General features: G+C 28.6%; 1 protein-coding gene across 2 annotated transcripts; it reads left to right on the top strand.

Moving 5' to 3' along the window:
- The first annotated feature begins 11,419 nt into the window (after positions 1–11,419).
- On the top strand, positions 11,420–17,425 carry LOC114186768 (AUGMIN subunit 4). 2 transcript variants are annotated; one of them, XM_028074777.1, is made up of 13 exons: positions 11,420–11,655; positions 11,806–11,853; positions 12,475–12,600; positions 12,781–13,104; positions 13,226–13,325; positions 13,448–13,496; positions 14,024–14,117; positions 14,319–14,390; positions 14,463–14,521; positions 15,265–15,333; positions 15,408–15,459; positions 16,526–16,603; positions 17,044–17,425. In XM_028074777.1, exons 1-13 carry the CDS (start codon positions 11,527–11,529, stop codon positions 17,119–17,121), a joined length of 1,278 nt encoding a protein of 425 aa, XP_027930578.1. In that variant the 5' UTR covers positions 11,420–11,526; the 3' UTR covers positions 17,122–17,425. The 2 variants fall into 2 exon arrangements, with proteins under 2 accessions (XP_027930578.1, XP_027930577.1); XM_028074776.1 differs by having other exon boundaries at positions 11,424–11,685.
- Positions 17,426–23,213: the final 5,788 nt, after the last annotated feature.

Here is a 23,213-nt window from a genome sequence, read left to right as displayed (position 1 = left end):
GAGCTCAAGCTTACAAAATGGAAGTGGAAGAGGGAAGAGATACAAAGAGGAAGAAGGGGTAGTTCCCACTAGCCCTAGTAGACCTCCAAGTGTTCCAAAAATGCGTTGATCGAGCTCCAAACTGTCCAAGATGAGTTTCCCCTCGCGAAAACAGAAGAAAAAGGGTCAACTTGCCACATCAACGAGACTGGCGCCTGGCGGAAGCCTCTCACCGCCAGGCGCGAGCTGCAAAATAGTGGTGAAAACTTGCACGAGTCGCCCGACGCTGTCTAGGTGCCGCCAGGCGGTGACTACGTATGGCGTCTGGCGCTTGCGTTGTGTCGCTTGGTGCTGTCGTTGTGTCGCCAAGCAACTCCTGTTGATATTTTTTAGCTTTTTCTTGCTATTCCGGGTCACTCATTTGTCTGGCTTTTTAAAACAAAGCTTTCAATCTATAAATAGACACAAGAATGGGGATTAGTGGTATATTTAGATCAATGTAACCCAAAATGTATTTATATACAAAAGTAAGGTAACATTGAGGATTAAGTAGGTTAAAAGTGTTGGAAGAGATGATTTTGCTATTAAAATGTAGCTTGGATAATGGTAAAATTAACATTATCACCCGTCATATAGCGAACAACCCCAGCTTCCATGAACGTACCAAGCATATCGATATCGATTGCCATGTGATTTGTGAGAGGCTTCAAGCAATTCTGTTTCGCCTTTTACCTATTCGATCAAATGAACAACTCACAAACATTTTCACTAAATATGTTCATTGATTATCTTTCACAAACATTGTATCCAAGTTTGGAATAATGAGCATCCATTATCCGACTTGAGGGGAGAATATTGTGTTTAGCCATTTTTTTTTGTTTATTGTAACTGACTTTCATCAGTTAAAACCTATTTAAGATAGGTTATCAAAATGTACAAGTACCTCTTTTTCTAATAAAAATTTTACAGACCTTTTGATTCTTTTTCTACCACTCTCTATTTTAATGCATCAATGAATCTGAATGTCATCCTCTCCTCCGACACGTAAAGAAGCTTTCCATGGATACATACCATAGTCAATAATTCAAGTTGAAATTCCTTTCTTTTTGTACACTTAAAGTTTATTGAATCCTAATGGATTGAAATTGTTTAAATTTGAATTTGGAATATATATATATATATATATATATATATATATATATATATATATATATATATATATATATTTATTTATATTTATATTAGTATATGGTTTTTATGTTTTGATTGTGAAATTTATTTGAAATTTAATAAAAATTATTTTTGCATAACTCGTTTAAGCGTTAAGAGACACTGAAATCATCAAACTTATATGAAAGTGATAATAAGTTTATTTGAAGGCTAATTAAAAAGGATGTGAAGGAAAACTTATATGGATTTATTTGACCGATTGATTCCTTCATTTGTTAAACATATTCAAAACCTATTATATTTTGGATATTATCAATGAGTATAAGGGTTATGAAAGAAATAAAAAATAAGATTATTACATGATCAACAACTGAATTACATAGATCGAACATTTAATATCAATTCTTCTTCCATCTATTATTATTGTTGCATTTTCAGCATCAAAATATTAATATTAATGACATAACAAATGACATTTGATAAATTATTTAAGTTCAATTTTACTTTTAATTTGTATCGACTTTATTTTGTCTCAATTTTAACTTTTAATTATCTAACCAAAAGAGTTGCTTAAGTGCACATTATATTAATGCAACTATTTTATTTAGTTTTTTATTATATATTATAGGTTTATATATATATATATATATATATATTAATGAAATATTGCATACCATTTTTATACTAATAAAGTTAAGCACTTGAGTGGAAATGACTCTAGGTTGGCATAAGTCAAACTCCACCTTCTAATTGGTCTTTGAGGTTTTGAGGTATAAAATCTTTGATGACTATAATAATTAAGAAATATATATTTAAGTGATTTTTTTTATTATTTAAAAAGATTTATACTTTACAAATTATTTAAAAGATTTATTTTATTTAAAAGTATATAAAGTGGTTATTATAATATAAATTTTCTGATAAATATATAAAATATGTATAGTAGATATTATAGTATAAACAAGTTATATATGAGAGTTATTTCTTAAACATATTTATTAAAAAGATATAAAATTTATTATGTGTATGATTTTTCTTGTATACAAAATGTTTAAAGAGATTTCTAAGAAACATAAAAAAAATGATAATCCCTAAATATGCATACTAAACTAGTGAATTGGTGTTACATTAAGGTGAGATAGATTTTTTGAAATAAAATAATAGTATCATCTTTTAAGACCATTATTACTTTTAGTATTTTTTATATCTTTACATATGTAAATTAAAAATAATGAAAATAGTCGAAAAAAATGAAAAAAATTATTGTTATATTATCTAAAAATATAAAAAATAAATAAATGAAATGGAATATATATGATTTTTTTTAATGGAGGGTAAACATAGTAAGATTTTTTTTTTTCATTTTCAAGAAAATTAAGTTTTAATAAAGAATTGGAATACAGTTATATATTCCACTCATCATACTTATTACACTTTTTCTTTATAATTATATTTAATGTTTTTAAATATTTGAAAAATGAATAATTTTATTCACACACTTATATGTTGTGCGTGTAAACATTTTAAATACAAATATAAAATTTATATTTAAACAAACGGTGCATACATTTCACAATATTATACTATTCTGCACTTTTAACATTTGCCGTTAATTCATGTATTTGTATTTTATCTTAGCCTTAAATACCTTTTTAGTCCTCATTTTCGTAGTGTTTGTTGCGAATGGTATTCATTTTCACAGAATGTTTTAAATGGTCCTCATTTTCACTGAATGTTTAGAATGGTCCTCATTTTCGCAATTCGTGTTTTATTTGATCATTTTCTGTAACGTTGTTTAAATTATTAACGGAGCATTGTACATGTGGCACGATTTGTATTAGGGTGTATTACATGTACTGTACAGGTGGCACGATTTGTATTAGGGTGTATTACATGTACTGTACAGGTGGCTTAATTAGATATTTGGGGATAAATAAGTGAGCTAGGGTTTTGGTAGGGAATTTTTGGACAGTGGGTGAGTTTTGGCAATCTTGTTCCTCCATTCCCAATTGGTATTGCTGCAATCTTCTTCTTCCTGCAATCCCCATTATATAGGTATGTTACGGTCCCAATCTTCTTCCTTTACCTCTGGTTGTAATCGTTGGAGGCAACCGTGTTGTATCACTTCGTGCACTATTGGTGGCTCAACGAGAAAGACGAAGATAAAGAAATTTCCCTAATTGCAGAATTTCCCCTAAATGTTATATTTTATATAATTTTATTATATAAAATTATTATTTTCTATTTTATTATTATTGTGGATTAACATTAATAAATAAATAATATTATTTATAAATATCAATTATATTGCACAATTGTTATTAATTTATGGATAATATATATTGGGTTTCTGATGAACGATCCGTGATGGGTTGGATTGTTCAATGAATGGTCTGTGATAGACTTAAGTATTCAGGAACTTGTTGAGAGGTCCCTGGTCTCTGCTGGTAGGGTTATAAAACTGATACCCATTAATCAGTTTTTTTATGAGACGACGTTAGAATATATTTGTAAGATGCGCTCTAGAAAAACCAACCAGAAAGAGAGCAGTATAGTCTCACACGTAAATAATTTTTAATCTTTCATTGATTACATTTGGAAGATCAGGTATCACTTTTATCTATATTGTTCTTAATTCCTGATCATCAGGTACTTTTCCGCATACTGCTCTTAATATTGCAATAATATATTATATCAATAATTTGATGCTTCTTATGATTTATTTTGGATTTATAATCTAACACTAAATTGAAAAATTAACGTTAATTAGCCAATGTACAGTACAGTACACGTAACACACCCTAATACAAACCGTGGCACCTGTACAATGTTTCGTTAATGATTTAAACGGCATTACAGAAAAGGACCAAATAAACCACGAATTGCGAAAATGAGGACCATTCTAAACATTCGGTAAAAATGAGGACCATTTTAAATAATCTGTGAAAATGAGGACCATCCACAACAAATATTACGAAAATGAGGACCAAAAAGGTATTTAAGCCTTTATCTTAAAAATTACGTATTTGTATTTTATCTTAAAAATGACGTGAAAAGGATGAGTATTTATTTAATTTGATATCAATATATCTATAAAATTTAAAAGAGTTATATTTTCGAATGGTTTTATCTTTAATTTTTTAATAAAAAATTAATCTCCATTATCTAAATCAAATAAGTTTTAAAATTGTCATAGTCTTTTCTCATCATTAATACCTTTAGTGTAAAAACCCTTAAGTTTCATTAAATTTATCATGAGTATCTTGAAAACTTTAAAACATATATTTGGTTACAAAGATTACTAATTGAAAGTTTGTTAACAGCAACGAGACCTAAAGCAAACTTACAAAATGAAGCTTTTTATTTAAAATTTATTTTTTTAGTTTTTTTATGCAAAATTATTTATTAAATTATCATAATTAATTTTATTTAACATTTCTTTCTCAATAGATAATATTATTAATTCATTTAATCTTTTTTGAGATATTGTATCTTAAATAAGTTTTTATTATATTTAGTTTTGAGAAATTTCTTTCGACGGCAACAACACAACTGACACTAAAATTATTAACATTATTCTATAAGGTATATATACATATGGAAAAAAAATTATTTTGTTTATGTAGTTAAGAATGTCAATTGGTTTATGATTTTCCAAATCTATAAATTCCTTTAAGATATTTAATTATTAAATTAAACCAAATCCACCAATATCCAACGAATTATCATGTTTAGAAGATTTTCAAGGTTTAAGCATTTTTTTTTTCAAAAACGAAATATTTACTAACCGTAATAAACAAGAAATTTGCTCTTTTTTGTTCAAAGTTTTTTTTTTGTTATACAATTAAAGTCTCAATTCTTCTTTTCTTTTGAATTTTTGAATAACTTGATTCAAATTTTCTAGTTGACATATCTCTATATTTTTATATGAAATAAAAAATGATAATATATAAAACACTGTTAAAGATAAATATATAAAATGAATGAATTAAAACAATAAAATATGATTCTGGTTGTCAAGCAAATAAACTCAATGATAGACTTGCACTAGTCTCAAGTCTCTTTTTCGTTCTTAAGTCTCAATTTTTTCACAATCTTGCAAAGGTGTTTATTTTAAGATTAATTATTAATAAAAATAATTAAAAAAATATTATTCTTCTAAACTCGATTGTAAGTCTTTTTTTTCTTCTAAACTTGAATTATCTTTTTACATAAAACTACTTTGAATTATGCTCCAATTAATCCATTATCCACCAAAAGATTAAACCATAATCTAATTAATAATTTTGTAAAAAAATTCAATTTCTCCTCAAGATATATGCAAAAAAAAAACTCTTAAAGCTCATAAATCTAAAAGTACTGAAAAGCAAAACTAAGCAAAAGAAACACATTTCTAATTCTAATACAAATCCAAAACAGAATAAAAATAACAATGTCGCAACCAGGGTCACAGAGGAGTCACCACAATAGTTTATTAAGGAAAACTATAGAAAAAACTTAAAAATAATAGTATTCGAGAAAACAAGTTTGGGTTCAAGAATCGTTACGTGGGGGAAGGTATTAACACCCATGAAAAGTAATGATTATCAAGCGAATCCAAGACTCGACATGATAATTAAAGTTATGAAAATAATGATTGTTCAAGTAAATTCGAGACTCAACATGATAATTAAAGTTGTAAAAAATAATGATAATCAAGCGAGTTTGAGATAGTATAAGACTAGACATGATAATTAAAGTTACGAAAAATAGTTATTATCAAGCGAGTCCAAGATTCAACATGATAATTAAAGTTATGAAAAGTAATGATTATCAAGTGAGTCAAAGACTCGTCATGATAATTAAAGTGATGAAAAATAATGATTATCAAATGAATCCGAGACTCGACATAATAATTAATATTATGAAAATTAATGATTATTAAATCAGTCTGAGACTCAACATGACAATTAATGTTATAAAAATAATGATCATCAAGTGAGTCCGGGACTCGACATGATAATTAAAGTTATGAGAAATAATGACTATCAAACGAGTCCAAGACTCGACATGATAATTCAAGTTATAAAAAGGAGTGACTATCAAGCGAGTCCAGACTCGACATGATAATTAAAGTTATGAAAAGAATGAATATCAAGCGAGTTTGAGACTCGATATAATAATTAAAGTTATGAAAAAAATTATAAAAAAGATTATTATTAAACAAGTTCGGGACTTGACATGATAATTCATAAAAAAATGATTATTAAATAAGTCCGATGCTCGAAATGATAATTCAAGAAAATTTATGAAAATTATTTCTTATAAGTTGCTAGAAAATAATATTTGCAAGTTAAAGTAGGCATTTAGAAAGATGTGGTATACATAGGATAATAATATATAATACTACGTGAATATGCATGCTAAAAAACCTACGCTTAATTAATGATATATGTGATAGCTTAAAAAGGCACCAGAAATTGGATTTTCTCCAGGAATGAGAGTTTCTCGTTTTTTTTTTTCAAAGACAAAAATGTTTATCTTCATTAAACATTAACAATAAAAATTCGTTATATATTTTTTCTATATTGGTGTTTGAAAATAAATTAAGTAAAATCATAAACTTTCTTTGCCTTTATAATAAGAAAAGAGATTGTATTATTATCGTTGGTATACTTCTTTTTATTTATAGTTTTTTTGAATGAGACAAAATAATATTCAAGTTTGTATCAAATGTTCTCATCAAATATTCTTAGCATTGAAAGTATTATAATCATAAATATAATATATCGAATCTAAACAAGAAACATCACTATATTTATTGTTCACCGTTGTGCATCTTTATTGAGTGGAAGAAGGTATTTAAAATCTATTTTTCATAAGGTTGATGAGGAGAAAAGAAAAAGGAACTCGAGGAAAAATGTCTGGGAAAAGCCACGAGAATGAGAGAAGTCAGTGATCAAGAGTCATCCTCCATAAACGTTTCTAGGTGTTTTAGATTTTTTGTATCATTTTCCCCACTTTCTTCGAGGTTGCGCTTCTATTTTCTCAGAGCTCTCTCTTCGATGGCTTATTTTCCCTCCAAGAAGTCATTTTCAAGGTCTTTTTCTTTTACTGTGGTGTGTGATCCCTCAATGTGAGTTGTTCTAGAATGATAATTAACGGAGGGTGATGAGAGTGAGATCCAAAAAGGATATTTTTGACCTCGGGAAGAAGATGACCGTGGATAAAGGAGAGATGTATCGTTATGTGTTATGTGAAAACCCTCTATTTAATGAAGCGGAGAAATAGAAAGAAAAAGAGAACTCGAGGAACGAGTCTGAGAGAGTATGAGAATTGAGACTTTTTTTTTATATATATTTTTAGCATCGTCTAATATAGTAAAATGTGTGCAAAAAATTTAGATTGTGGAAGTATTAGTAGGATGTAGTTGAGTAACAGTAACATATAACATATTATTTTGAAAAAAAAAATTCTTATTTTTTCTAATTTTAATTTTATTTCTTTTTTTTAGTAAAAACTATATATCTTTTTATTTTTTATTTTTATTAGTTTGTTTTATATACTTATTAGCCTAATATATTTTTAAAAACAATATTTTTATAGTTTTTTGAATCGTTATCTTAGTATTTTCTATATCTTTACATATGTAAATTAAGAATAATGAAAATAGTTGAAAGAAATTAAAAAAATAAATTGTTATATTATCTAAAAATATAAAAAAGAAATAAATAAAATGGAACATATAGGATTTTTTTTTCATTGGTTATCGTTCACTTTCTTTCAAGAAGATTAAGTTTTAATGAAGAATTGGAATACACTTATATATTTCACTCATCATACTTATTACACCCTTTCTTTAGTTTCTAATTATATTTAATGTTTTTAAATATTTGTAAAATTAAAAAAGTATTTATAAACAACTTAAAATTGTTTTCAAGAATGTGTAAATACAAAAAACAAAAAGTACATAGAGGGTGAAAAAATGTATTATTGTAAATAAAACAAAATCTAATTTTCAATCTATATCACACTACAAAAAACATCTCATTAATAACCGATTTTAGTAACTAAAAGTTGTCGATCACCTATAGTGATTAATAATTTTTTACTTTATAATTGATATCTAAAATAATCACTCTAATGATTAATAATTTTTAGTGACTAAAATTAATTATTTTTATAATCCGAACCTAACATTGGAATTCAAAGTTTGTTTAAGAAGAAATACAATTTCCTATTAACCCTAAAAGACCATATTTGTAATTCTTCGTCTACTTTAAATTTGTTAGATGCCACGATCTTGTTCCACTCTTTTACAAGGTTGTAGGTGTCTGACTTCATAGTCCACTTCTTCATTGGCAGAGTATATTCTCTCATACAAGGGTCCAACACGGTCACTTCCAAACCAATAATTTTTCTCTTTTCTTTTTCATCCAACTTCATAATCTCATCGGTGAGAAAATCACATTTGATTTCACTGATTGGAATTGATAATCTATTATTGTTTGGCTTTACATTGATGGGAAGAGTTTCTTGTGCATCAAAAAATTAAGATCATAGCCATTCAATTCAGTGAAACAAACCTGGTAGCTCTGGTGATGATGGTGTTGGACTTACCATGGTTACCCTCATTCGTAGTGGTGGTGGTGGAAGAGATGGAGGTAATGATGATGATGGTGGTGGAGACGAAGATGAAGATGATGAACTTAGTATAATTTTTCTCTGCTTTTTTATATTTGGCCCCATAACTTTTCCTTTTGACGTTTCTTCTCTTTGTCTACATACAGAAAAACATTTTAATTAATAATTATACTTATTTTACTTATAATTTTCTGAATAATTAGTTTTCACATGGATAAAATATTATTCATAAAAAATAAAGCACGCTTTAACAAAATTCTAACTCAATTTAAAGAATAAAATACAATAAGAAATGAATTTTAGATTTTAGAAGAATTAAAATAAATTTTAAGAAATCTATCAAAAATTTAATTAATTAAATTTCGTTTCCATTATCTGAATATGATGTGATGCATTTAAATTTATAAACTAATAGAATTCTAGCAAGATATTACTAGATTAAAACTAATAAAAGAAATTGAAAAACAAATAACTATAATGTAGCCAACCAACCTATTATGATTGTTCTAATTAATTTACAAATTAATCACGGTGTAAAAATCAAACGATTCTCCTTATACAAAATAACCAAATAACCAAAGTCTCTGGTCATCTTATCGTATCCTAATTAAGTCATATTTAATTAAGGAATTATATGAATAATATATAATAAATATTACTAAATGATTATAACTTGGAATATACATTAACAAATAAAAAAACTATACATAAAAAATACATTAAATATAAGATATCACTATTACTTTTTTCTCTATTTCATTCCAGTATTTTGAATTATGTCGATCTAATCCTTATTTTTAAACATATTAATGTAATTTGTTAAGTTAAATTCATTATAATTATCATACTATAATTACGGATAGCTTCTTCATGTCTTATTATTTTGACTAATGAAGAGTTATTTATTTCTCATATCTAATGTGTTATTAATTTTAAGGTTAAAATTCGTTTATATTTGAAATTTTGATATATTTTTAAAACTTAAAAAATATTACAAAATATTTAATTTATGTTAAAGTTTAGAAATTAAAAATATATTTAACTCTTATTTTAATGACATTACATCAATAAGAATCTATAAAAATAGTAGGATAAAATTGAAAAAAAGAAGAAGAAAAACATCATTATATATTATACTAAAAATTAAAATAAGAAATGAAGTGAATTTCATCGTACCTTATTGGAACACTTGTTCGTGTATCATTCCTTTTTATATGTGATTCATAACAATTTGAAATTTGTTGGTAGTAATCTTCGAGTTGAAGCAATTCTTCTTTGGTGTAAAAGTGTGGAGCATCTTGAGATATTAGCCAATCCAACATAGAAGGTTGAAATGGCTTGGGACATAATCTATTAAGAGACTCTTTATCAGTAATACTTGCTATCAATTCTTTTAAACTTTTCAAGTCACTCATGATGACAATCAAATCAAAACTTGAGAGTTCAAAGAGAAAAACAAGTAATGAAAGAGTAATGAGGTGGAGAAGTGATAGGGATTTTAAATAGTAAAAGAAAGATAAACCATAAAGATTAATGATAAAAAGATCTTAAAAAAAAGAAAAGATAAACCATAGAAAAAGATTATGATAAATTTGATTTCATTAAGATATGAAAACAATTATGAAAGATAATTTTAATTAAAAATATAAATCATAAATTTTCTTTAAACAAGTAAATAGGATGTAAGAAGTTAATCAAAACAAAAACGAAATTTACACGGAACTTTTTTTAAATAAGAATTAATTTTAATGACAAAAGTCAGTAAAACATAACATGACATAACTTAATTATTGAAAGAAAAAAAATAATGAAAGTCTAAATGTGTTATAAAGATTTTAAATACTAAAAGAAGATAAATTATAAAGATTAATGATAAGATAAGATTATGATCAGATTGATTAAATTTAATTATTGATGAAAAATTGATAAAGATATGCTTATTTAAAAATATAAATCATAATTTTTTTAAACCTTAAAACTTGGAAATAAAAAAAACTAAAAAATAAGATAAATAAAAATAGTTGTTTTAATTATTAAATTACATTACATAAAGATAATTGATAAAAATAAGATATACTTAATCCAATTACACAAGGGATCATTGATAAATGTTATTGACATAACAAAAAGATACACTAAATAAAGCTAACATTTTTATACAAAAATAAAATCACTAAAAATGTTATTATATCTAAATCTATCTTTCATAAAAAGAATAAATATATTTGAATTAAATATCTCCTTTTAAATTAAACTAAAACTTGTAAAAAAAAGAAGAAGCACAAGTCACGTAGCAAATACCTTCATTCATTCAAATACTTAGCATGAATCATTTAAGAAAAAATGAAATCAAATCCAAAATGTTAAGAAAATAAAATCATTGAAGAAAAAGAAATATTATATATATATATATATATATATATATATATATATATATATATATATATATATATAAAATTTAGAAATCTACTGTTGTACAATTTAATTTTTATATAAATCGACAATTACTAGAAAATAATCTTAAAATTAAAAATAAATAAATAGTATAAAATAAAAAATATATATTTTAAATATAATTTACTATCTTTTGACATTAAATACTAAAAGAGATAACATATTATTTTTATAATTTCAAATATCTTTAGATTCGACGATTCTGAGAATTGAGATGTTCAACTTCAATAAAATTGGCGCTTCGGAAGGCATCAACCACAACAACAGTGAAGTGACTTGAAAACGACACCGTATTGGTCGATGGTGAAGGGCTTACACGGCCAGAACCTCCCCGCCGACGTGGCGCAGGTGGTTGATCAACTGGAGCGCCACTGCTTCGCTCCCGATGGATCTCTCATCTCCAAGCCTCTCTTCAACGATCTCCAACTCGTATCTTTCTCGCCCCATTCTGATCTCTGTGTTTGTGAAATGTCCTCCATTCTTCTTTGAAAATTTGTATTTTTTTTACCCCTTTTGTCAAATTTTCCAGAAGTTGAATAAAATTTAGTTGGGTATTGTTCTTTTTGTGTTATTTTGCAGGCCAGAGAGGAAATGTGCAGGGAGAGACTTCGTTACCTGGAAGCCATGGTAAAGGTTTATTTATATAATGAGTGTATAGTATGTGTTTGTTGAAAGGATAAAACTTATATACAATACTTTTTAGGTCCTGCTTGTATTGTTATTAAAATTAATCAGAATTAGGATTGTACTTCGGTAATCAGCGGAATATAGCTTGTTTAAAAGATTCCGTGGACTACTAAGATGAAACTTCAATTCTGATTGTATAACATTGAAAACACCACCTAAGGTACTGCTTCTAAGTTTAAAATAGAGATTTGTTAAAATGGTATGTGATATTTGAACTAAGAACTGTCATATGGGGTAAGATTGCAGTTTTCAGTATCACTGGAACGTGTTGGTTAAGTGTAGTGTGATTGTTTTCTTATAACAACAATAACAATTTTATTTTATCACGCTTGGTGAGATTTGCTACTTGTATGTATGACATGATGTTATTCAGTTTGGTTAAAGACCAAAACTTCAGAAATATTATTTGCCATAAGATACTTCCTATCAACTTCCAATTTATTTCTTGGTACTCGCTCTGTTTGAAGGACTGAAAATCATGCGATCTACTCTCCTTACTAATACTCTTAATGACCTTTGTACTTTGTGATTTGTATTTCTCATATGGGCATCTGGTTGCAGGCGGTATATTCTGAGGCTATTGCAATGGTGGAAGAGTATCAGCAAGCCATTTCTGTATCTAACCTTGGGGGAATTAGAGATACCGGCAACCTTTATCCACAACTCGGGTTGAGGAACACTCCTCAGGTTTTGAATTGTTGTTTCTGAAAAGTTAGTTTTAATCATGAACAAATACATGGCCTCTGTGAGAATGTTGTTGACTTTTGGTCTTGGAAAATCTGAGTCTTTGCATTGTTTGTTTATATGTTCTTAGGCGCAATGGTCTTTATTGATTTAAACAAAGTTTACATGTGTATATGTTGTCAGGTTTATCAGACTCTAGAGCATCAAATGGTTGTTGCTGAAGCAGCTCAACGATTGAGACTACCTCTTATCTCCAAAGATGGGGAAGTTCATGATGAGGACATTGAAAAGCTAAGTGTAGTGTCTCGAAGCTCCCTTGACAGTACTGTTAGCGGGGCCAACTCTTCTAATTATAACACTCCAAACAGCTCTGTTAGTGGGGCTAATTCTGCTCTTGTTGCTTCGGATCCAGTGGAGCTCGGTGTTGGTGGTGTTCCAAATCGTTTTTTGGGAATTACACCTGCTTATTTGTGGCAAACTCAGCGCCAAAAAACACCATTATCTGTGGTATACTATGTAACTGCATATGAAAGTCAGCTAAGAGCTCTTTCTGTGGTAGATTTATGTTTTTATTTTATGTGATTAAATGCTATGCTTTTCATTATTGACACGTTAACAACATCCTTAGGATATGACTGAATATCGCTTGTCTGTTTCTCGGGAGGTAGATGCTCGGTTGAAAATGAAATGTGAAAAATTATCAGACGCCTTTGTATTGGATGATAATGGTAACTGTGAACTGCTTATTACTTATATACAGAGTTATGGTTGGAGAATTGCTGATTTTCCTTGGTTAGCATTTTTATTTTATGTGCTGGCTGATCCCTCATTTCCTCATTTTTTGTTTCAGATTCTTCATCGTCTGCAAGTCAAAGTTCAAGTTCTCGGCTTCCAGAAAGGTCTATGCTCATTTGAGTAGGCTAATTCTTTTCTTTTTTTGGCAACGTATTCACTTACATGAGAAGTTAAGGTCTATATGGCTAGCCAGTTTTAGTCTTGTCTCAACTCTCCGGAGATGAGACTTGTGAGTTTTATTACATATAGCCAACTATAATTTACTGACCCACAAAATCACGTCCGTATTTTTGTTAAAGTTGTTGGATGAGGTCAGATCTGTATTCATCCAATTTTAGATTAGTGTAATGATGAAAGAGTCTGATAAGAGTTTGCTTTAATTTTAGTGATGTTAACAATAAAGGTTTATTTGATTTTGGTTTCTTTGCTCAGCAGGATGGAGATTTTTTTTTCTTTTCTTTCAAAATAATATCATTTTATTTTGAATTCTGGGTGAAGGATCTATCTTATTTGCTGTTGCATATACGCTATGCTAACAGCAAATATTTGAAATGGTACTTGCGAGTCCCATCCTAGAAAAATAACTGTAAACTAAAGTTTCTTGCTTTTATTTTTCCCGCTACTTTACCAGGGTGAAATTGTTGATTGAGGAGATTGAAAGAGAAGAAACAGCACTGCGTGATGACCTATATTCTGCAGATAGAAAGTTTGCCGAATATTACAATGTATGTGCACAAACATTTAGTACAGGAACCATCTTTTTGTGGACACAAACATTCTCTGAAACTCCCATGTTAAATCTGTGTGCCTGTCAGAGAGATAAAGAATTTGTTTGTGTGGTGTATTATGCATTATAAGTTGTATTTTATTTTTGGTGACATGTTTATGGTGGCATGTACATACTGAATGTCATTATGCTTAAATAGGTCTTGGAGCAGATACTTGCAGTGCTTATTAAACTTGTCAAAGATTTGAAGTTGGAGCATCAACACAAATACGTCAGTACTCATTTAACGAATTCCACTGTATTGATTGCTAAACACATAACCTGACTAAGTCTGTACATGTAGGATGACCTGCAAAAGACTTGGCTCTGTAAAAGATGTGAAACCATGAGTGCTAAATTGAGGTTAGTTTCTTATCTTATACCTATATATTTTCATCGTTCTTCACCAGAAATATACAGTTGGGGTTTTGAAATTTGAAGTATCTAATAATTGATAATAGAAAGTCTCATATGAGATCATCTGGTAAAAAATAATTTTGCTTTTGTCATTTATTGACCGTGTTTTAAATTCCAAAGAGGGTGTTTCTTGTACACCAGTTATATGCAAAACTTTGCTTCTACTTATGGGTCAAGGTAATTAAAAAAAGAAATTAAACCTTATATATATTAACATCTCGACAATGTAAGATAGATGGGTTCATCTAGAGAATGTCTTCTATAGTATATAATTTTGCTTTAGCAGGATGGTTGCAAAAATACATCCCAGTAGATTTGTTGAAATGTACAATGGTTATATTTTAGTGAGGACAAGGAAAAAAAGTGCAAAAAGAATTGGATGCAGTTGAGCTTAAACGATAGGATGTTGAATCTGAAACTCAAGGCATAATTCTTGAAATTAATTCGTTTTAAATTGAGATAATAGTATATCTATTCTTAACTCTTAAGTTCCTTTAGTATTTTTTTTTTTTTTTTTGTATTTTTTTATACATTATTTGTAACATTTTTCTACCTCCACCTTGAATCAGAGAGAAACATGATTTGTCTAAGTTTGTCCAAAATGGTAGTCTGATTAAGTCCAGATATTAGCAACGATATGTTAATTTTGTCAGGCTCTTATAATTCTGATATTACCGATTTCTTGTCAGGGTTCTGGAACACGTTCTCCTGCTTGAAACTTACACTAAGGAATCCATACCTGCCCTTCATAAGATAAGGTATGAATAGAATCTTTATAAGTCTATGAGCTCTCTGTATTGTTAATAAAACATTTTTCCTTTTTCAATGTTAGGAAATATCTTGTTGAGGCAACAGAAGAAGCTTCTATTGCATATAACAAAGCGGTATGTTCCTGTGTCCTTGTACATATTTTAGAACTAACGTAATTTAGTCCTTAACTTTAGTTCTTTGTAGTTTCTTACCATGAATTGAGTTCTTCTCCAGAAAAAAAAAATGTTAATGTGATGAGACGTGAGGTAACTTTGTCAAATTAGCTCAGAAAATGCCATCCGTGTTGAGAGAGTATCTTGTGATTTCTTATGCATTGAAAATAATGTATTGACGCCTTTTCAGTCTAGTAGTTTTCTTTTCTAGTGTTCCCCTCATATGGATGATCAGAGAACTTTTAACGGAAAATTATAGCACATTTGTTCAAATTTAAATCTTAAATACGTTATCATTTTTTATACAATATTGTCAAGTCTCCTCATTGCTGTGACTGTTTTAATTGAACAAGAAATATTTGGTACTTATTATAATATGAATGAGATTAAAGTATTTTGATGGATGTTGCAACTCCAGAACAGAATTAAGAGAATGAGGAATTGAAATATGCTCTTGAAGGGGCAAATTGTGAAGTAATACTATCATCTACATCATAAAAGTGTGAATTCTTTGTTGCAGAAGACTAAGAAAATTATAGTAGTGTAGTGTACTAGTGTTGTTAATGTGGAATTTTGAAATGTGGAGTCTGTTCCAGGGGTTGACTGTTAGTATCTTAACCAGTACCCCGAATCTAATTTTTGTTTCATCTGTGAAATAGTTATATAACATTTTCGGTTAGTGGTTACATTGTACTAGTCAGTAGCCTTCCTTCTAGTATCAAGGCTTTGTTTAGATATTCTTTTTTTCATAAATCAAACTATTACAACAGAAAATCAATTTATGCACCTTAATTGTATTTAATGAGAGAGATTAGAGAGCTTTTGTAAAAGTTGAAATGTAAAAATTGATTATAAATTAATAGAGAAATTTAATTTATTTTTACATTTTTGTTATCTTGCTTATTGGTATAGATAAGTTTATCACAGCAGATTTTCAATTTATTTGGTCTCATTGTGATTGTCTTTTCCTCCGCTACTCCAATACTTCATCATGTCTGAGCTAGTTATATTCTTACCTTTGTATCAGGTTACCCGGCTGCGTGAGTACCAGGGTGTCGATCCTCACTTTGACAACATTGCAAGGCAGTACCATGACATTGTGCAGGTAATACCAGTTTAGCTCAAATATTTTACCTCATTTCTACCAAATATATTAGTTGCTGTAACTAAGAGAGTTATTTGGGGCTTCTGTTTGACACCCAACTAATCCTTTCCCACCAAGCTGGTCCATTTCTAAAGTAAAGTGGTACCTTCAGTTGTAACTAAATGTTCTAACTGAACATCGAACCCCAAACTTTGGTTAAAAGACTTCTGTCAATGGCTTCTCGTTTACTACCAAATATTTATAAACAAATAGATAAGTCAACCAACTTCTATTCAATTCTCTCAAGTATTTATATTCTGTTTGTTTCTGAAACTTTCGTTGTTTGTGATCATAAAAACGAAGAAATATGATGATATAAAAAACTCATCATTTCAATTTCCTACGTCTGTTTTTTTTTTTTTTTTCTTTTTCAAGTTTCATATGTTGGTGACATTGTGCAGAAATTGGAGAACATGCAATGGACAATCCACCAAGTTGAAATGGATCTGAAACGTTTGCCAGATAAACCTAGCACATAGAGTTTTATACTTTGTCTCCTTATCTGGCTTTGAATAGCTTCATGGAAATGATATTTAAGACGCCCCCTTCCATAACTCATTATTAATCATGTTCCTAATGATTGATAAAGGTGTGTAATCTTCGACCCTGTTTAAGTATTTAGTCTACTTTGCATTACCTTACCTGATGATAGAGGAGAAAAAGGAATGCCAGCTATTTCTTTTAGTTTAAGATGCATTGGGGTCTTTACTCCTTGTATTCCATCATAGTAGTCTTTTTTACTAGCATGATTATAACACTAATATTATTTTAGACTTGTCCTGATCCAGAGACCCTAAATAATTGAACATTCTTTTTGGTTTTTATTTAAAAGTAATTAATTAATTCATCAAAACCAAGAAAAAAAGAAAATAAGGTAGTCATTTTTAATAAATGATATCGTAAATCTAAATTTTATTTAAAAGTAGTAAGACTTTGATGATTTTAATGAAAATATTTAATAATATTGTGCACAATTACGTCATCTGCACCTGAATTTGTATGTGCATGCTTGTTCATAATCTCTGTGAAGCTATTGAAGTTTGTTTGTAGTAGTTGTTGCAAGATTGGTCGTTGTGCTCATGATTTGTATTTGTCACCTTTTTTTGCTTCATTATTGTTTAAAGAGGTTTGGGTGAAGAAGATGATTTAAGGTGAGGAAATGAGAGGAGTTTTAAAAGGGAGGTGGAGGAATATGTGAGAATGCAGGTGGAAGACAAATTGAAGCAAACAAAATGAATTATTGAATTTTAAAATGGAAATTGTTGCTTCAAATTTTATAGTTAATTATTTATTAAATTATTTTATTTGTCATGTGGGTTTCTTACATCATGATTGATGAGTTCTGGAGTTAGATTGCCCAACTTTAGCATAAAGTCAAAAGATACTTTTCTTTTTGTTATATTTTATATTAAGAAGATTAATAATTTTGATATAAATATAGAAACTTATTAATTGGCTGTTTCTTTTGAAAATTTTCATTTTCTATTTATAGTATAAGCATATATTTAAATTATATAGTATTTAGGTTCAGTTGTACCTTTTATAAATTTTTACACTTGTACAAATTTTATCATTTTAATTTCAAAATTATACATCTTTTAGCTATTAATTGATTACGAAATTAGGGACGTTGTAATGATATGACTAATGACTAATGAAAATGTTGTTATGATTCCTTAAAGTGCACTTTCTATATCTATTGTGACCTGAACTATATAAAAAATGACACTTTTTATTAAATTTTTAAGGGTTAAATATGTTTTTGTTTTTTTAACTTTCAGTGAATTTTGTAATTAGTCTATTTTGAAACTTTGGATCAATTTAGTCTTTCATCTGTCAGAATACGCGAATTTAGTTCTTTTAATAAAATTTTGTTAGGTTTATTTGATGTTTTGTACGTATTTTAGGATTGTATTTGAGTTATTTATACTGTTTGACACATTTTTATTTTAATGTTAAGTCAAATATTATTGTGAAACGCGCTTGAAATGTCAAATAAATTTAACAAAATTTGATTAAAAAGACTAAATCCACGTATTTCGAAAGATGAAGGACTACATTGATTCAAAGTTTTAAAATGGACTAATTCCAAAATTCACTGAAAATTAAGGGACAAAAAACTTATTTAACCAAATTTTTAATCGATATAGAATGTAGTCTTTTTCAATGGGGACTAAAGGGGTCATGGTATTTCCAAATTTTTTAAATTAATATATTTATATATTTAATTTTTTTTAAAATTTTAAATTATATGTAATATATATATTAAAATTGATGGAAATTAAATTAAATATCTCTTTATTTTTTTATAATATAATATTTAATGTTAATAAATAATAAAATATAAAATAAGTATAAAAATATTTATTAAGATATTTTTTATTGTTCTTTTGAGTTTATCACATATTGTATTCATCTTTTGTAACATCCCAAAATAAAATAACTAAAAATTACATGATATGATCTTATATAATTGTTATCCAAAAAGCAAACATAAAGTATATAAAAAACTTCATTTACAATTATCTTAACTAAAATAAATTCAAATTCAACTCAAGAATATAAGCTAAAGAGGGTGGTAACTACTGAGTTTTTCAAAAGATAACGAGTAGAAAGATGTTAACTAAAATATAAACAACTGCACTGTTATCACCACCGTTAGAGGGGCCAACACCTAAATCATCATCTGTTTACACCAAATAATGGTGATCATTGAAAAAAGAGATAATAAAACAAGTACACAAACACATAGAATGGTAAACTAATTGCAAAAAAAAAAAATACATATATATAACACTCGAAAGAATTGCAGAACAATGTGCCAATTACACTAAGCTAAATAACAATGTGCCAATCACACATGATGACACTCTAGACTTAATTATTCAGATCTAGATATTAATGTATGATTTTTGGTGATTTTTGCACTTGTGGTGGCCTGTACTACCTATAGAGTTATTGTCAATAAAATAAAAAATTCAAAAAAATAAAAAATAACAAAGTGACACGTGGCAGTCACTGTTTATGGCTGTTAATGATTTAAATAGTGTTAGCAAAAAAGGACTAAATTGAAAAAAAATTGACGAAAATTTGTACCTATTTGAACACAACATCAAAATTAATATTTATTTGACAAAACTTGACGAAAATTGGAACCAAAAAGTTATTTTAACCAATTTTTATCCAATCCAACTTAACAACACATTGTGCAAACAATTTGGAATTTAGAAATAAAACTACAACTTGTGTAAAGATCCAAAAATGTTGTATTTACATTCAAATTAAAGATGATTGAATTAAGAACCAAATGCAAAAAGAATCAACCTAATGGAATAACTATAGAGAAAGTTGTGTACCAAACACGCAACAAAGGTCAACGCTGTCAACAACCAAAACTATAGGGACCTTGCTATAAAAAATGCTCTCACTATATACTTCTAATTCAACGGTCTAGGATCAACTGTTAAAATTTTAGTTCAATCCAACGATTAATGAAGTCGAAACGTTCATTTTATGAAAAGTGTGCAATGCAGGAAAATGGGTAGCACAACACCATATGCTTCTTAGTTGTGAGATCTTGACTTGTTCCATTGCACAATTTGGTATCTTGCACTTTTATCCTCTCAAACTCGTTTCAAAGTGGTTTATAAATGATACCAAACTGAACAATTGCAACAATCAATATCTCTCATTCCAATTGCATTCTAAGCTACATAAATTCTACATTTACCAAATCTATAAATGAGTAAAAGCAAAACCTTCGCTAAGTAATATCAAACTCTCAATTCAAACATGGTTACAACTCCAAAGTCCAACCTTGTACCAAATTGTACATCACCTGCCAAAATAAAATAGTTCGATATCCATTCAACTCAAGAGCCATCTTTCTCTAAGACCCACAACTTAACCTCACATGCATCTACTTTCAAGATGTCACTATAACCCACCAAATTCAATACACGCACACACACACACACACACACACACACACACACACACACACACACACACACACACACACACACACACACACACACACACACACACACATATATATATATATATATATATATATATATATATTTCTCATAAAATAGACAACCATAAATTCTTTGAACAAAAGCATCCTTTCCATAACAATTGACATTTTGAAAACTCAACTTTTCTTATCAATACATGGAATTAAACTACCAATTAACAAAAATCCCCAAATTTGCTAAAAACGAAATTCCCCAACTTGAAACAAGAACAAGCCTACAATACCATAATTCAATCGAAAAACATACTAAGACACAATCATTAGCTTCCCTTACCTTGAAAGGCAACAACAAACAACTTTACGAAACCCTCCAAACCCATCAACTCATGAAAACTCTTCTTCAACCTAAAGACAACATACGAACAATTTGACCGAAGGAAGGAACCACTAATTAATAGAGAATTTAAACCAAAACCCTAAAAACGAATAAAATCCAAGAAAGTTCGCAATGCAAAACAATACCACAGTGGGCATCAAAGGAGGTTGAAATGTTTGACTTACCCAAATGAAGAAATTAATCGGATAGACTCGAAGACGACTGTGCGGTGATTGAAACCCCTACCTCTGATCACAAGGAAGATGAAGTGAGAGTGAGAAATTGGAGAACGACGATTGAGATGGGGAGGAGGATTGTCTTTCACAAAGAGGATGTTTATGTGTATGAAATTAAAATGGGTTGCTTTTGTTATTTTTAAAAGAAAAGTAATATAATTAATAATAATAATAATAATAATAATATTATTATTATTATTATTATTATTATTATTATTATTATTTTAAAGGGTTTTATATTGTCCCTAACAACAAAAATTTTCGACCTTGAAAATTAGATTTACACAGAATAAATGTGGGTATGAGTCCATCATATTCTCCTCTAACTCCCAAGTAGAGTCACTTGTCCTTCTATCTCAAACAACTTTGACTAAACTGATGGATTTTCCTCTAAGTTGTTTTGTTTGACGATCCTCAATACCAATTGGTTGCACCTCCATAGAGAGATCTTCTCTAACTTGCACATCCTATACTTCCGAAACATGAGACCGATCATACACATATTTCCTTAGCTGGGAGACATGAAACACTGAATGAAAGTTAACCAACTAAGGAGGTAAGGTAACCTCATAAGCCACTGGTCTAATCCTTCTGAAGATCTAATGTGATTCAATGAACTTATGAGAAAGTTTTCTTGACCGAATAGCCCTTCCCACTTCAGTGGTTGGGGTCACCCTCAAGAAGACGTGATCCCCAGTTGCAAACTCCAAAGGTCTCCTTCTCTTATTAGTATAAGACTTTTGTTGACTTTGCGAGGCTTTCATTCTCTCTTGGATCTTCTTCACCATTTTTGTGGTCTACTTTAACAGTTCAAGTCCTAACAACACTGCCTCTCCATCTTGGTACCAACACAAAGGAGTTTTGCATCTTTATCCATACAGAGCCTCGTACGGTGCCATACCAATGATTTTCTGATAACTTTTATTGTAGGTGAACTCCACCAAAGGCAACACTTCATCCCTCCACCTAGATGATCCAACATACATGTCCTAAATACGTCCTCTATGACTGAATCATTCTCTCTGATTGCCCTTCTGTTTGAGGATGATAGGCAGAATTCATCCTCAGCCTGTGTAAAAAGACTTTCTTACTTTAATGATATATAAATAATCATGTATTACTTATTACATACGAATCTAGCTTTACAATAAAGAAGAATTTACAAATAAGGCCACTCTAATCATTTATAAGACAAGCTTTATCATCAGTCCTTTGACGTTTGTAAAGATATTTTATTTTAGGTTTAATCACACAGAAGGTCTCTAATTTCGTTCAAAAATCTAAATTGGGTCCTCAAGTTTAAAGTCATCCCAATTGGGTCCTATTTTTGAAAATTTATTCCAATTTAGTCCTTTCCGTTACGGCATCATTGACGACGTTAACTGTGTACCACCTGTTAGGTCATGATGTTTCTGATTTTTTTTTAATTTTTAATTTTTTTAATATTTTTTTCTTAAAAAAATAGCTGACACGTGTCAAGGTGTTTTCACGTGTCAGCTTGTGCTTTTTTTTTAATTTGTAATTTAAAAAAAAGAACTGCCACGTGTCAAATTATGTAATTGTGTAATTTTTTTTTTAAATTTTACATTTAAATTTATAAAGTTGTCTAGAAATTATTAAAACAAATTTTAAATAAAGTTGAATGCAAAATTTAAATTTAAATAAACTTAATTTGGTTAAAATTATCTATTAGAGTAAAAATATAATTATAATATTTATATAAAAATTAAATTTGGTCTCAATTTGGAAGGAATTAATTTACTTCAGTTTAAAAAGAAATTAGGACTAGATTGAGACAAAATAATAAATATAGGGACCAAATTGATACGTTGCAAAATAATAAATATAGGATTTAAATAATAAAAAAATCACAACGTTGCAAAATCCTAATTTGATACGTGTCAGTTATTTTTTAAAGTAACAAAAAAATAAAAATTAAAAAAATCATAAGCTGACACGTGACACATAATTAATGTCGTC

Source organism: Vigna unguiculata, chromosome 6, assembly GCF_004118075.2.
Source record: "Vigna unguiculata cultivar IT97K-499-35 chromosome 6, ASM411807v1, whole genome shotgun sequence".
Lineage (NCBI taxonomy): Eukaryota > Viridiplantae > Streptophyta > Magnoliopsida > Fabales > Fabaceae > Vigna > Vigna unguiculata.
This window is presented reverse-complemented; position numbering and strand designations above follow the sequence as displayed.

Coding starts and splice junctions, on each gene's coding strand:
- LOC114186768 (XM_028074776.1), top strand. CDS start 11,527: ATGGTGAAGGGCTTACACGGCCAGAACCTCCCCGCCGACGTGGCGCAG. Junction 12,601..12,780: donor GGTTGAGGAACACTCCTCAG/GTTTTGAATTGT, acceptor ATATGTTGTCAG/GTTTATCAGACTCTAGAGCA. Junction 13,497..14,023: donor AGTTCTCGGCTTCCAGAAAG/GTCTATGCTCAT, acceptor CTACTTTACCAG/GGTGAAATTGTTGATTGAGG.